Genomic DNA, 16,576 nt, shown 5'->3' with positions numbered 1-16,576 from the left:
GTAGTATCTTTTTCATCTTGCTTTTTAATAAAAAGTATTTAATATATTATTTGAATGTGGCAAAGCTACTCACCGGTACCATATGTTGTTGAAATGGCTGATGGATAGCCTCCCATCCCTTGTCCGGGTAAAGTAGGAGTTGCTACGGAAACCACTGGGGTAGCCAATGACTGAGCAGACTGGGAGTTATTTATCCTTTGATTCTTTTAAAGTAAATAAAAAGACATTACTGGTGGAATTTTTTAAAAAGTAAAAAATATTAGATTTCAGTATTGGTTTTGCACATAAAGATAGAATTTGGTACAAACATCATGAAATTAATCATTTAACATGTGTCTCTATGAACTCTGCCAACCCTATCATTTACAATCCTTCAAGAGACCAGTTGTTGCCATAGAAACCCATTACATCAGTATCTCCTAGGCAACTGAACTAGTAACAAGTAGCATAGCTTTATTATGGGTAAAAACAGACTATGTTGAAAACTGGTGAAATATGTATACTGTACTTCCATTGTTTCAGCTTTTATTCAAATGCAAATTAAAAAAATTAAAATCAACCAAGGTGGTTTTATCTTTAGTTCTATAGACAGCAGAGCAGACCCGTAGAGTTTCATGCTATATTCTGACCAGAAGGTGGTGCTCTGACCACTTTTTTCAGATTCTTCTAAACTTCCCTCAAACTAGATGGCAAAGCAGCTAACATGTATATTTAACTCCTTACAGCAAGGAGATTAAAGATTCACATAAATTTAAACATCATGAGACTTCAATTTCTTAGAATAAGAAGTATCTTTGTGGTTTTAAATAACTAATTTCTGTGTGTGTGTGTGTGTGTGTGTGTGTGTGCGCGCACATGGCCTTCACTTGCAGAGGCTGAGACAGAAGAATAACCTGACGTCCCTTTCCCCTGTGAGTGATACTTGAGATGAGTAGTATCTAAATATAATCGCTGTTGACACACCATGATAACTTACACAATTTTCCCATTTTCCCTCTCCACCTAAGAATCGCCTTGGATTTCTCCTTGCCCGTGCTGTGTAAGGGAAGCCCTCTCACCACTTACCAAAAGCAGGTCGACATCCTCAGACTGAGAGCATGGAGAAGGAGTTTTATAAATTAGTGTCTGTAAATATTTATAATTGGGCAAAATCTTTTCAATACAGGAAAAAGCATCTTCTGATAGATCCAACAGTTTGGAGAGTTCTAAAACCCAGACTCTAAAGATAACTCCTTACAAAGACATTCTTTGTTTCCCTTAATGAGCTGTTTGTCTCAAATGTGAAGACAATCTATCCAGTTTTCAGCATAGGTCAGTGTCTCCACATTCATTATTTCATCATCAGATTTTGAAAAATAAAAAATAAAAAGGATTGTCCTTTAAAACCCCACTTGGTAGAGGAGGGGGACCGTACGTGGCTGCCAGGGAGAGACCTGCCCGACCTCTCACAGGATCCCTGGGAAAGCATCAGGTTTATGGGACTTGGAATCAATCTGCCGATGGAGACAGCCAGCCATGCAGGGCCACACTGCTTGGCTATGGCCCTGTGGAAGATTTTATTTATTAGACCCAGTCTTTTCCTAAGGGAACGTTGCATATTATGTGATTTTTTTGGTTGATATTCAAAATTAATCTGCACTGTGCCATAATAAACTAATCAGCTTGCAGGACTGTTCTACCCTGAAGCTTGCCACAGAGCACAGAAAGAAAAAAAAAATGTGTTTGCAGAATGATCTAAAATTGTCTACTGAATCTTGTTCTCACTTTTAAGCAAAGCTCATTTAGCAAACACTGATGTAAGTCTCTTTGTTGCTGAATTTGGTCCCACCATATTATCTTCATCTTAGCTTAGCCCTGCAGACCCAGAAAAAGAAAAACGGCAGAGTCCGGGATATTATTTACATTTCTGTTTCTCATTCACTTCTTTATTCTTACAAGTGCCACAACTTTTTTTTTAAATTTTTATTTTGTGAAATATAACCTTGTTCTCAGAATGCTGAGGATTTTAACAATTTGCTTTCGAGGGGTAACTATTTGCATGGAGCACAGATATGGGAAGATGAACTGAGGCAGTGCATAGGCACATGATACACTGAACATTATCGCTGCAATATACCCAAGAGGAGAATTGCCATTTAACAGGAGAAAGTTCATTTAGAAATTATAAAAAAGGTTTTTCATTGCCATTACCTTGAGGACAAAAATAGTTCAATATTATAAAAATCTGTTATGAAATACCTCATTCTGTGAGTTCGATTCTACCATTGGTCAAACCATATGTCCCAAAAGCAGAATAGGCAATTATTATTTTTTCTAATTATAAACTGAAGGCTTTAAAAGGCAATGTTTTCTTTGCCCCAGAACACCAGTCCTATAGTGGAATTCACTAGGATGTTGGTTCTTTTTTATGTGGAAAAGGGAATGAGAACCAGTTACCAGAAATAATAGCTAAATACAAATAGGACTCCAGCAATAGCACTAATGTATTCATTTTATGAAAGCACTTAAGTAATTCATAAAGTTAGACAAATGCAAAAATAGCAACGCATAGACAAAACATTATTGATATTTATTTAAAATGTAGTTTTCCATTACCACGGATGGCATCGTATTCTTGCTGCCTGGTGGAATAAGAACTCGGAGATCTGGTTTACGGTTATTCATCCCTAAATTCATGGGGGGAGGAGACTTTGCTTGCATATTCTTGTTCAAGTTCCCAGGTGAGACCAGCAGACCTGGTGAGTTTCGGGGGTTGCCATACCCATTCCCTGTTAACACAAAACAAGGAAACTGCTCAGGGAGAAATGCAGACTCCGCTATGGGTCTAGAGAATATATTAGGTGAGATTAAGAATAAAAGGGTAACAGCCTAAGACATACAGTAACATACATTGGAAATCTACAGGATGACTGACTTAACCTCCGTATGAAGAGTAACCCAATCAGTTATTTACTATTCATTTGAAGGAAGAGTATAAACTTTTAATGAGAAGAGAGCCAATATACATAAACTTGCTCAGAAATCAACATATACGTGTGTTTTTTTCTAGTAAAAGAAATTCTGGAATAAAGTCAGACAGTCATGCAAGGTCTAAGAAAAGCCCAGAATTGGTCCTGAACTTTAATTGACTGGCTCGGCAGAGGTATGGCTGGAGTGACTCCCTCTTTCAGTCCAATGGTTTGGGTTTTATTTTGTGTGTCTGTGTGTCCTTAAATGAAGAAAGGGCATACAACAAGACTAGAATTTCTAGGACATGCCAGAGGAGCCGCCTCTCACACAGCTTGCTGTTCAGTTCCCCTTTTCTTTGAATGATTTCTCCCTCTGGTTTTCTTCTGTCTCTTCTGTAGTGTACGACCCCGAAGGCTGGCTCTCCTGCTCACACAAAACTTCCAAAACCAGGACTCCTTCTCAGGAACTAACATGAAGGGACGATGTCTCCACTAAAACACTGATTCACCAAAGCATAGGGACAGCTATCTAATGCGGACACCAGAAGGGTTTTTTAGGTCTGATGGTTAACCCCTACTAATAGAACATGGATATCTTCAGGAATCCATTTCTCATAATTCAAATATCCAGCCTGTGACAGGAAGAGCTGGGGAGGGAGTCGGTGCCACCTGAGCAGAGGCAGAAAGTCATCTGCTGGCTTCCTCCACCATCTCTGGTGGGAGAAGAAGAGAATCAACAACCTGATGCAACAATCCTTTCTGGAAACTAGACCATTGTTTTCTGCAGCTTTCTAAAGGTGACAGTCAACCTCCTTGTTATTGTCACCATTATCATTCCAGTAAAACACAAATATCTATGACCCCAGGACAAATGATAGACACTGTGTCTACCCAGTGGGGATGCAATGACCAGGCCCCAGTCCTCAAAGGCCCTGCTGTTTCTCTGTGCTAATTCAGCACATGCATGTGCAAAACTTATAAACAGCCTGGGGTGAGGTGCCCGCAGAGCAATCCAGGTTAAGTGTTACTGAGGGAAGAGATTAACCGATAAAGTTTCATGTAAGAGGCAGGAATTGATGTGGGTCTTGAAAAAAGAGAAGAGATAGTAAAATACGCTGGGCTTGTGATTGGGCCCTGGGCAAGGGCCAAGGTGGGAATTTCCAGAGCAGCCAGGGTCACACCTGGTTAGAAGGGAAACCATGAAAGAAGAGGAATGATGGGGTCTCTGGAGGGACTTGAAGGTTGGACTGTGGAGACCTTGAATTCTAAGCTAACAGGTCTTGGGTTTAGATGGTGGAAATGCAACTCTATGAAGGTTGTGGAGCAGAGGGAACTCAGACCTCTCAGTGGACAGAAAGATGTACTGGCATTGGGATATCCTGTAATCAGGAAGGCCTGGAAGTGTGGACCAGTCTGGAAACTACGGTGATAGTCTGAGCTAGAGGTGACCAAGAAATGGGAAGGCAAAGCACAGGTGTATTTCAGGAGGTATTTATGGGAACATATTGTGAATTAGATTCTATTGGAGGCACTCTGCGTAGAGCACAATTGTTCTTCATACCCATTCAGTTACCTGTCTCATTTTATGCATGAACAAACAGGCTGAATATATAACAAATAACTACAAGATTAAATCTGTCAATTGGATTACGCATAAAATCCTCCCTGAAGAAAAAGGAAACCCAAAATAAACGAAATACCCTTTAAACTTGCTCTGAGTTACACAGTAGTTGTTTAAAAAATATTGGTTGAATTTGAATGTAAATTACTCTTCTATAATAAACTTCAAGAAATTTAGCTAAATTTTCTAAAGCCTACTAAATATGTCCCAAGCCAAAATGTTCTTTTACAGTGAATGTGGACAGCTTTCTGTGGCAAAACTCGTTATATGAAACAAATACATTTACCTTTTATCACCAGGAGAATTACAAAAAGTCTGTTCACAGAGAAATGCTTGATAAAATGGAATGCTCAGAGGAATTTTATATTTAATGTGTTTTACTGAATCATTATTGGGAACATGTTAGGACTTTCATTTTAATTAACAGATTCTATTGGATAAAAAGAGAATGAGAAAACCAAGACAAAATCTACACTGCTTTCCTGTCAGCTGAAGTACACACTGAGATACCAAATACATATGCCACTTATCTATTAAGTCTGTGTGAGACCTGGTTTAAACAAACAATCAAATGGAAAATTAGCTGGGTAATTTCAAAAGAAGGGGGGTGGGGGGAGTCAGTTAAGCAGTGCAGTGAAGCTTGACTAGATCAGAAGAAACTAAAACCCCGCCTTGGTAGACACTGATACTGGTTTGCATGAAGGAGTTATTTTGCTAAAAGGAAGTAAAACCACTTCATGAAATGTGTTGTCCTGTGATATGATGAGCACTGGGCCAGTGTTTGAAAATGGAAATGCTTCACGGAGCCTCTGAGAAAAGGTTGTGTGTGTGTTTTTTTTTTTTTTTAAAAAACAACAAACATTTTCTACAGTAAACGCTGAGAAATTCCAACAAAGCCTACATCTTTTTGCTCACATTTTAAACAAAATGTGGGCCAGCAGTAGGGGAAAAAAAAACCCTAACTAAACATACATTTTAGTTTTTAATCCAATAAATGCCTCATATCTTAAAAAAAATTTGAAAAGCATTCTATTTTCCTCTTAGAATATTTCCTGTTATTTAGAAATTATGCTATTTCAGAAGATTACTCTTATTTTAAGGTGTTCACATATTGAATTTAAAATATTTTGAACCGCGATGACACTTCTTAAATTCATATTTTTAGAGCATAAAGTTATTTTTAAGAACAAATAAATTCGGCTTTTGCCTGGCGAATTTCTACTCTTTTTAGCATATTGTGCCAGCCAGCATTTTGGAGCCGTATAATAACCATTTCTGTTTCCAGCCACCAAGTTGTTATTCTGGCATAATATAGATTCAGGAATGCAAGACTGTGGATCCTAAACCAGTGATACAGAAACCTATCATTTCAAAATCAATGATGAATACATGCGTGTGGTTTGCTGCTAAGAGGAGCCTGCATTTAAACCAGCTTGGAAACCGCGGCCTCCTCCTCACTCAGAGGGCTGTGGCCGAGCTGAGGCTGTTGTCCTACCATGAGATGCATTCACTAAAGAGAATGGGCTAGTTCAAAGTTAGGGGTCAGGGAGGTGGGGAGCACCACCTCTCAATAACCTTCTAATATGCAGATGCAACCTTCCTTCATGCTATGTTTTAAAATGACCCTCTGCCTGAACAATTATCAATTTAGATGTGACTGTAGGCAGATGTCACATTCCCTGAACCACTTAAAAGCACAAAAATTATAAAGCATGAGTGACTGGATTTCCTGATTATAGATTATAAGAAAATGAAGAACAGACCAACTTTGGAGTAAGTTTGTTTTATAGTTCATTTGATTAAAAATATTGTTCCACATAACATAAAACAATTTAAGCATTCACAATATAATTTGCATGAAGGATAAAAGAATCTATCTCTATTGCTTACAAGTTTCTAAACACTCACATTAAAACTAGTATAAATATACAGAACTTGAAATGTGGTGTTAGGAGAAAAAAAAATTTTTCTCTCTGGTTAACTTGAAAACACTTGCTGCCTTTTTTTTTATTTTTTATTGACTCCTATTTTAAGAAGTTGTAAATTCAAAGAACATATTCCTGGCATAAGCTGTCCTGAGGAGGACATTTTGCTTGTCTCACAGAGCTCAATTGAGCATGTAGCTTTCTTTGAGCCCAAAGTTCTGAAATTTTCTCTTATTTGGATATGTAGACATTATGAGTCTTCTTACTTTTTTTTTTTTTCTTTTCTTTTCTGGGGCTTTTAGTTACAAATACAAGCTTATAAAACGAATCCACACAAAACAGAAACTAGTCCTTATGGATCCTGGCTAATATTTTTCATTGGCACAATCATTTTTTCAGTCTCCCAAAATGTCATTTTGACTATTCCTTCTCCCTCTTCTAACCCGTCAGATACCAAGTCTTGTTAATTTTCCTTAAAAAATGCCTCTCTCCTGGTTTAGGCTTTCATCGCCATCTGACTAGGTCTTTCAATAACCCCATGTAAGCTCATGTGCATATGTGTGATGGTATTAAATCTAATGTGCAGTCCCAACCCACCCAGAGAAGTCTTTGTAAAGTGCTGCTTCCTTCATGTTCCTTGTTCAGATCCTATGTAACACTGCTGGGCTGGTGCCCTGGGTCTGACCCACTCTATCTATCTAACCTAATTTCCAGTGGCCACGGCCAAGCACAAGGCCTCCAAAATGCCTCAGTGTTTGTTCTAGCAGTCTCACAACCTGTGTTTGCCCTCCTGTTTGATGCAAATTCATTTTTTAAGCATCAGCTGATGTCCCACCTCTTTCATAATGCTTTTCAGACAATTTCAGTCCACCTTGGACTCTCTCCCCTCCAAAACCCTGCTGCAGAGGCAGTGATACCATGCAGAGTATTAGTTCTTTAAGTGTTTCAAGTGCTCACAAATGATACACAGTATATGCTGAAAAGTTAAGAATTACCCAGGAATGGCACAAAAAGTTAAGTTACTGAAGGAATGTGAGAAGGCAACAGAAAATGTAGAGTAACTTGCTGATTTCAAACACAAAAAGACTCTTCTCTTTATGCTACTTGAGCAAATTTTCTTCTTTAGATGATAACATACTGATGACCAAGTATACCAACGAGACAAACTACTTAGCAGCCATATAATATGAAAAAGTCGGGACCTCATGAGTGCCCCCCCCCCCCCCCCCCGCTTCCTGGCCAGGCTTGGCTAACACGAGCCTCCCACAGATCATGATAACTTCCTACCATAGACTTTATGCTACATTTCATACTATAGAAAATGAGCAGCCAAACTTCGTTTGTGCATGGTGAGTGACATCCTTACCTCTGTATGTGAGGAAAATAACAATCCTGACAGTGGACAGGATAGATTAAAGGGGGACAGGGTGCCGCTGGGGAAACCGGTTAGGACGCACCTGCTATGGAACACAGGTGGAATGAGGTCTGACTGAGGCAGCAGAGATGGGAAGATTTACCAGGCAGAGGGAGTCAAGAACAAAAGAAAAAGATAAAGTAAATAAATCCAAGTTCTAGTCATGAGGTCTCCATCAGAGCTCCTTCAACCATACTGAGCCTTACTTTTCTCAATGCTAAGTGACGATTTCATTAGTGAGAGAGAAGCATAAAAGTAATCTGAATTAAAGACTCCCACACACTCGCCTGAGGCAGCCATCACCAACATGACCATGCAATATTAATAACAGCAAACCCTTTATATAGTGTTATTTAGCAATACTAGTAACAACATAAAGCATACGCATTAAGTACCCAGAATAGCACCAGGCACCTAGTAACTGCTGTATGAGTGTTTGCTAGTATATGTGGATACAAAACACCTTTAAATCGTCACAATAACAATCCTATGAAATACTAATAGGTTCCTTGGATTACATAATGAGAAAAATGAGGAACAGAGAGGTCCAGTAACTTGCCCGATGCCAAACAGCTATCAACTGGTGGAGTGTGATTTGAACCCAGCAGTGTGCCCAGAGTCCATACTCTAAAGTACAACACTGTCCTGGCTCCTTGAAAATCAGTCACGCTCTGAGATTCTGAAAACCTGTCTGTGTCAAATCTCATTCTAAAATGCAGGAATACAAAGAGACAGGGGGAGCAGGTGAAGTGTGAGACCAGGGACATTGAGACTCAAAGGTTCTCCTGAGCCAGAGGTGATGTGGAAGCTCGAGAGAGGCCTTACATGGTCAACTTGGCCATCAGAACCTCTGTTCTGGTTCAGAAGATGCTGAACTTAAACGGGCTGGGCAGAAGTAGGTTTAGAGTTGCTTGTATGAAAAAAGACATGCAGGGTATGATCATTGCAATAGATTTATTATCTCAAAAGAATGCCACAATGGCACAGTAAACTTACTTTTGCCCACCCCTGTATAAAGAGGCACAGGATGGTGATGTTCTAAACCATATTTCTGCTCTCCCTCTGAATAAATAAATATTTACAAACAGGAAATATTGGGTTTAGCTACATGAAATGTCAAAGCAGCTGTTGAACTTTTGATGTGCTATTCAAGTGGATAATTAAATATGTTTTTAAAAGTAAATTTTATAATATCATAGTCAATAATCTCTCCTGTAATATAGGGTAAAGATGTTTACCTACCTATTGTCAATTTAAGATACAAGCCTCCATCAAACCACTTAAAATGATACTGAAATGCCCAGTATTTTATAGTATCCGCTATTAGTTGTTATCTGGAAAACAATTTCTAATTACATGTAGGGGTATAAAATTTAATTTGTTTAGGAATTTGTTAATGGTATCTCAATTTTTAGAATTTGAAGCAAACTGCCACAGGAAAACTGGTCAGATTAAACTGAACATATAGTTGAACCTCTGATGTATTGAGTTTCTGCTTGTACTTTATCAAAATGTTTTACCAAACTAGGTGTTTTTTGTTTTTTTTTCATTAGAACAATTTTGAAAACATTTACACATTATACTGTCTTGTTAAACCGGAGATGCCACATACATAATAATGCTCACTACCACCAATTAATTTTACATTTGACTTTTTAAAGGTTTTAAGGTAAATTACTTTCTATTATCAGGACAGACAATAGAGTGGTGAAGGCCTGGGGCGGGGAGTGGGGGCGGGGCTAGAAGAGGTTAATGGGGGAAAAGGAGGGTATATGTAACACTTTCAACAATAAAGATTAAAAAAATAAACACAAAAAATTCTTTTGTATCTCAAATACACATACATACTTTCACAGAAAATTCTTTTAAATTATATAGTAGACTTGTTCATACAACCCACTACTCTACTGGAAGTGACACAATAGTTTTAGTGGAAAATATGATGAACTTCTAAACTTCAGTCATACATACACTTTGCCCTGAATGTTTGAAACCCTGTTAAAAGAGCTAGGCCCTGGCTGGGTGGCTCAGTTGGTTGGAGCATCACACTGTACAAATACACATGTACAAAGGGCACATACCTAGGTTTCAAGTTCGATCCCCATTTGGGACTCAAACAGGAGCAACCCTTTGAGGGTTCTCTCTCACATCGATGTTTCTCTCTCTCTCTCTCTCTCTCTTCTTCTCTCACTAACAAAAATAAAAATCAATAAACATATCTTTGGGTGAGGATTCAGGGGGGAAAAAAGCACTAGGAACTATAAGTTATTCAGCTGTTGTGAATCATAGTTTATTTTTTAATTTTTATTTATTTTTTTTGTTTTTAGAGAAAAGAAGAGCTTTTTCATGGGATAGCTCTAAGGGAAAAGGCAACCACAAAACATCTGGAGGTCAGAAATCTGGGAATGATGAAAATTTCAATATGCCTCCTGCAGAATGGGGGTTTGCAAAGCAGATTTCTGATTCTTATCCTGGTAAAGAATGCTGATTACAGATTCTTAAACATAAAATTGCTCCACTCTATCTGGGGGTTTCTTAGGGAAATAATAATGCATAATGTTAGACTATGAAGACTCCTGTGAAACCTCAGAGCCTTTGTGGTGTATTTTCAGAAAAATACCCCAAGAATACACCAAAGCCAAGACTATTTTTGGCTATAACAGTTAGAGGGCAGCAGACATTCTACACAGAAACTTATCTCTTCTGCTTGACCATGTCACCCTGAAGCCGAATCAGACCTTCATGGATCCCATATCTACCCCACTTGTCCTTGGTGTGTTTTTGCTTAGTACTGTTTGTGAAATTAAGTCTATCTGCCAACTAGATACTGAACTTCAAATATTCAGCACATACAGTAAGTTCTGGATGGTGAGGCAGAAGTAAAGAATTTTTACTTATTACTGAGTTGTTTCTCCAAAGACCAAGAGTCCATATCATAAAGTAGGTTTCTGTTGCAATCCACTTGCTCATGTGTCCTAACAGTCATGCGGGTCAAGTATGATCACCCCGACTTTTGACAGATGAGGAAACTGAGGTTCAGGAGCTTATATGAATCGTCAGTAAGTAGGAAAGCTTTGATTTGAATCCCTAACAGACTGCTTCCACCACATTCTGACAAAAGCCAGATGTTTCAGATTTAGAATGCATCCTTATATTTCTCCCTCTCTCTCTGAATAAAGGCTCCATTTGCAAACAAGGAAGAAATCGACAATCGGATGTTTCCAGTGCAAAAGGGCACTCAAAATATCGTTCTGCTTCGAGTACTGATTTACTGCAGGGATAGTTTTTAATTGCACCATAAAAATGATATTGAGCCTCACTATCTTCAGAAAATTCCACTTAACGATGAATGATAGATTGATGACTCACTTAATTGTTCACTTCTTGTGATTTTGGGGCTGTCTCTTTGCTAAAAATGAGGGGGTGTCTCCATTATTGACACAATCGCTCATTCTTTCAGCCATTTTTATAAACAAAAATATTGAGACAGTATAAATTAGAGAGAACGTAACAGAAGAGAATGAATAATTACTTGTGGTTTGAACAGTTACTCTGCTGCAAACTCATCAGAAGATCATAATGTGCAAAGTGAAATGTGTTGCATGGCACTGCGAGGTGCTCCCACTCTGCCTCGGCTTTATTAACATGTTCTCTTTACTCCCACCCTTGAGGGCAGGGGCCGGAGCAGCCATCTCTGTGAAACTACTAGCGCCTTGCACAATAAGTAAATGCTACTGGAACTGCATTCCACTAAGCTTTATTTTTTTTTTGCTTAGGACACATAAATATAAATAACTGTAATGCTAACAATAGCTAATATATTAACACGCACTTGCTCTGGGGAAGACAACTGCTAGGTGCGATGCATTGGTTATCTCATTTAAGTTTCACAACAATCCTGCAAAATGGGAATTCTCAGACTTTCCAAGGGTAATAATGTCATCCCTAAAATAACCCAGATATCACATATTTTCCTTGATTATCTTATTATTCTCAATATCTGCTTCTGGAATATTTTCCCAAATTACTGCTTGAGCAACAATTTTAGTCCATGATTTCATAGTTTTCTTTGAGTTGCTTAATATTAAACTAAAGGTTCCTTTTTCATAATTGTCATGTAAATTAATGTATTTTAATATGTAAATTGAACATAGATTTGGATTTGCTATTATTATTACTGTGATAATCTTTATTAATATAGCAGGACTCCCCTTTCCCAGCACTATAAATACAACATAATCAGTCCTTTACTGTTAGTGCAGGTTGTAAGTGGAGTCTAAGGTAAACAAAATTGTGAAAGGAGGTTAAAACAACTTAATATTAAGTTCGGTTAAAACAATTAAAATGGAGCAATAATAACCAACCAGAAGACTAGGTGTCCCTCCCCCCACCCCCCCCGCCCCTTAATAAATCTACCTAGTGACACATCTGTAGTTTAAAAATTGAAATTGTTTATCCAAGGTTTTGGTACAATAATTTTCTTTAGTTTACTTTAAACTAAATATATTTGATTTGATCTTTCAAATATGAGACTGTATCATGACTTTGAATTGAAATTCAAATGAAACATACTATGTAAGTCTAACTGTAAAATTTAAGTGACTGGCAAAGTTTTATTTAAAAACAGCAAATTATACTCTTGGCCGACAGCCTTGAAGTCCTGAAAAGTCCCTGGTAGGTAAAAAATTGATTTCCAAAAGAGGGGTTTTTTTAACCACATCTCTCCTTCAGCATCTGCTGTCTGTTGATGCACAATTTCAAATCACTGATGATTCTGAGAAGAGCTTTTCTTTCTATATTATCTCCAAATAAAGCCTTATGGTGATGTCAAAAACAGGGAAGAGTGTACAAAAAACAAGACTGCTAAGAGAAAAAGAAAATTTGAGTAAAACTAATAATTTAGGAGAAAATATTACCAGCCTGAATTGATTTTAAAAATCATCAAAGATTTATTTTCAGCCACATCCCTAGGTTAAAGCAATAAAATATGAGTGAAGAGATCAATTTTCACATTGCTTTACTGAATGTAACAGGATGATAGGGGATAACAATGATACAATTTGTGAGATCAGAAATCTTGTTTTACAAAGGACTCTAAAATCTGTTAAAACACTCTAGGAAGTTATAATTAGAAAAAAATTTTTTCCCTATAGAAATCAAACGTCTTAAGAATGAAGTCAAAACAAAATGTTTGAAAGCAGACTTTACGGTACCCTGACTTAGCCTGTAACATTTTCATTTGTCTTTTCTTTAAGCTGCCTCTCTTACTTCAACATCAGCCCCTACAGAATGGTGTGAAGGTACTCTTTATTTGTAATTTTTTAGGTCTTGAATATGGAAGGTGGACACATTTTCTTGGCAGTGGCTCATGCTGTAGATCATCCAACCAGAAGACTAAGTGTTTTTTTTTCGCCCTTAATAAATCTAGATAACCTTGGTTTGTGTTAAAAGTATCTTTGTTACTTAATTTCAGAGATACTAACAAAGTAATGCTGTTGGATCTTTATTTGTGTTTTGGGTGAACTCCCAAGGTAAAACTGCAAATGAACTCAGAATTTTTTTTTTTTTTCAGAACAAATCAAACTAATAGAATACTTTCAAAATAAGAATACAACTATTTAGATTTTTTTTCACATGCTGCTTAATAATACTTCAAATAATGTGTTTTCCGATGGTCTTAGGCTCTACAGCAGCGGTTCTCAACCTGTGGGTCGCGACCTAGCAGGGTCACCTAAGACCATCAGAAAACACAGATATTTACATTACGATTCATAACAGTAGCAAAATTACAGTTATGAAGTAGCAACGAAAATAATTTTATGGTTGGGGGTCACCACAACGTGAGGAACTGTATTAAAGGGTCACAGCATTAAAAAGGTTGAGAACCACTGTTCTAGACTAAATTTTTAACCACTTCACTGATCTTTTAAATTACTGAGTAAGAATTTCAGAGAGGTCTTTTGGCTAATAAGAGTCAGCCAAGAAATTTTTGGTAAGTATTCTCAAAAACAAAAACTTGAAAAAAATGGTACTAGAAAAGAATAATAAACATTGTATGACCTTTTCGTCTCCTCACTTAGTTCCATTTTATAACACAATAAACATTTCTTTTTCAATGCTAAATGAATTTCAAAAGAAGTCATGTAATTAAAGTTTTATTATATGATCATAACACATTGTTTATAAATAGACACTATATATATTTGTGTTTTATCTCCAATGTGAGCACTAAATGCAAAGATTCTAAATCTAAGGTCTTGCTAGGTAGAGTGTTTTCAGAGTCTGGAAGCCAAGGGCCCTTATTCACTGCTCAGTGACTTATCCGCAGCCATTCACTGCCACCAAGTCTCCATGTATTCAGTGATATAAATTAAGCATTCTGGAAGTGACAATGCTTGACAACAAATGCATAAAATAGTAAACAATTGACAATCAAAATAACAGCTGTTAGTTTCTTTTTATATAAAATTATATCTAATTTACAATAAATGCCAATTAAAATTATTAACCAATATACATAAATCTCCTTTGCCTTATTGTCAAATAGCTATGTACATTGTAAAATTCTCTTAAAACTTCAGCGATTCCTAAAGGTTTTCTTTCTCTCTCTCTCTCCGGTCTCAATCACCAATCAGTAAATCCTTGAGTATACTTGTACTTACTGCTCAATAAAAAGAAACCATGTTTTCAAAGTCAAAACAAAGGGTATTAATAGGACAGTGAATAATCCAACACAAGACATTGCTGTTCTAATGGTTATTTCTATTAAATCTAATGATGATGAAAACTCAACTGAGCTTGATCTTATAATCATCAATAACCACTAAGATTAGCATGTTAAAAGCTTTAATGTGCAGAGATATGACAAAATGTAATTTTAAAAGCAGTGACTTTTCATTTTGGTTGTTGAGAGAAAAGGATTAAGTAGTGGATGAATAACTGTCAACTGAAACCTAGAAATGTCACTATTACTAATGTATTATAATGACTTGCTGTATATTTCTCTTATAGCACAACCCCATCCTGTTCCTTCTTTATTTCCACTTGTCTTTATCTTTGAAACTGCTTCAAGTGATAAGAGGTTCATTATTTTAAGAGGTGATTTACGATGGTCTAAGATACCAACCCACACTTCATTTACTGCTATATATTAGCTCTATGGGTTTTTCTATTAAGTATGTTAGAGAAGTTAGTAAATTTTTATTGGCCAATGGTGCTCAGCCATTTAATCAAGTAATTAATTCATTATTCAGTGTATACAGTATCAGAAGAATACATTATTTTTTTGAATTACAAATAGAGGGCATATCTTTTTTATTTAAAGTCACATAATTTCTTTGAAATATTATTTTTGTTTTTTATGTCAACACTATTAAAAATTTATGTCTATAAGATCAAAATTTCCATTATTCAGCTAACAAACGTTTACTGAGAATCTGCCATGTGCTATCTTTTATGTTTCAAGTTGGGATTACAAACTGAATAAGAGACAATTTGCCCTGAGTGTTGAGTGTCCAGGAGAGAGAAATGTGCCCAGACTTTGCAATTACAATGCAATGAGATAAGTAGGTAGGTACAGGCTGCCACGGGAGAATAGAGGAGAGGTGCATAATTCCTTCTGGGAGAGACAGAAAAGGGTTTCCTAAATGGCTGAACTGAATTCTGAGGGATGACGAATTCAGGAGCCTGAAGCAGGAGTGCTAGGAATGCATACGTGAAGGCAAGCAGCCTCAGCACAGTTTGGAAAGTGGAAACACAGTGTAGCTGGCTAGGAGCCTGGACTCTGAGGACAGACTGCCTGGGCTCCACCTTGGCCAATTACTTAACCTCTCTGTGCCTCAGTCCCGCTGTCTTATAGAAGGGCATCACAAGAATATCTATTTTAAAGGACTGTTATGAGAACAAATGAGTTACTTTTTGTAAAGCACCCAGGAAGAGCAATTTAAATGTTTGCTATCATACACTTGCAGTGCAGGGTTCTTGATGGCAGAAGGTAAGAAGGAGTAAAACTGGAAAGCACCTTGGGCCAGAGATAAGAGGCTCTTGGTTAATTCGGAAAGAGCTGGGAAGCCATTGCTGGATCTTAGGCCTATGAATGATGACCTACATTTAGTTTAAGGCTTTGAGAAAGACTAATCAGTTATGGTGAGAATTGTGTGGGATGTGAGGCAAAGCAGGGAGATGAACTAGGGGGCCTGACTGTTGATATAAACCTGATCCAGGGGAGTGGGATAACAATGAAGTGAAAGGTGCAGATCGAGGAAATACCTTGGGGGCAGAGTCTGTAAGATTGAGTGCCTTGCTGGATGATGGCATGAGGAAGAGAGATGGTTCAGGGACTGGATGGGAAAGATGCTATACTTTCTGATGGAGCTGAGCTGAAAAAGAGAACGTTGCTCTCTTGGGCCTTTTGGTATTCATAGGCACACAATAAGTGTTAAATTTACTTCCTTCCCTCTCAAGACTATCCTTTTTACAAGTTCAGATGATTTGATTTTGAAAAAAAAAAAAAAAAAAGACTGAAAATTATTGAACTTAATTGCAGCCTTGCCACTTGGCCTCAGAGTTTCTCACTTTATCTGAGGCTTTGTATTTCAAAGACAGTATTCAACATGTGGAAGGTATCTTTTGGCCATTTTGTTTCAGTTTTCTTTTCTGAAAATGTAGA

At 37.3% G+C, this 16,576-nt stretch overlaps 1 protein-coding gene across 15 annotated transcripts in view; it reads right to left on the bottom strand.

Annotated features, from left to right (window-relative positions):
- MEF2C (myocyte enhancer factor 2C) overlaps positions 1–16,576 on the bottom strand; it is a 170,547-nt gene that overhangs the window by 11,171 nt on the left and 142,800 nt on the right. For 11 of the 15 annotated variants that reach the window (XM_080677642.1, XM_080677635.1, XM_080677645.1 and 8 more), the window contains 2 exons: positions 2,596–2,768; positions 74–203 (listed from right to left, as the gene is read on the bottom strand). In XM_080677642.1, coding sequence (XP_080533768.1) covers positions 74–203; positions 2,596–2,768 — 303 coding nt within the window. Of the gene's footprint in view, positions 1–73; positions 204–1,065; positions 1,090–2,595; positions 2,769–16,576 lie in introns of all 15 variants that reach the window. The other 4 variants (XM_080677632.1, XM_080677639.1, XM_080677633.1 and 1 more) reach the window with 1 other exon arrangement.

The sequence above is a fragment of the Plecotus auritus genome (assembly GCF_963455305.1).
Source record: "Plecotus auritus genome assembly, chromosome: 7".
NCBI classification, from domain to species: Eukaryota; Metazoa; Chordata; class Mammalia; order Chiroptera; family Vespertilionidae; genus Plecotus; species Plecotus auritus.
The sequence above is the reverse complement of the archived record's forward strand: the minus strand, read 5'-3'. Positions and strand labels throughout refer to the sequence as shown.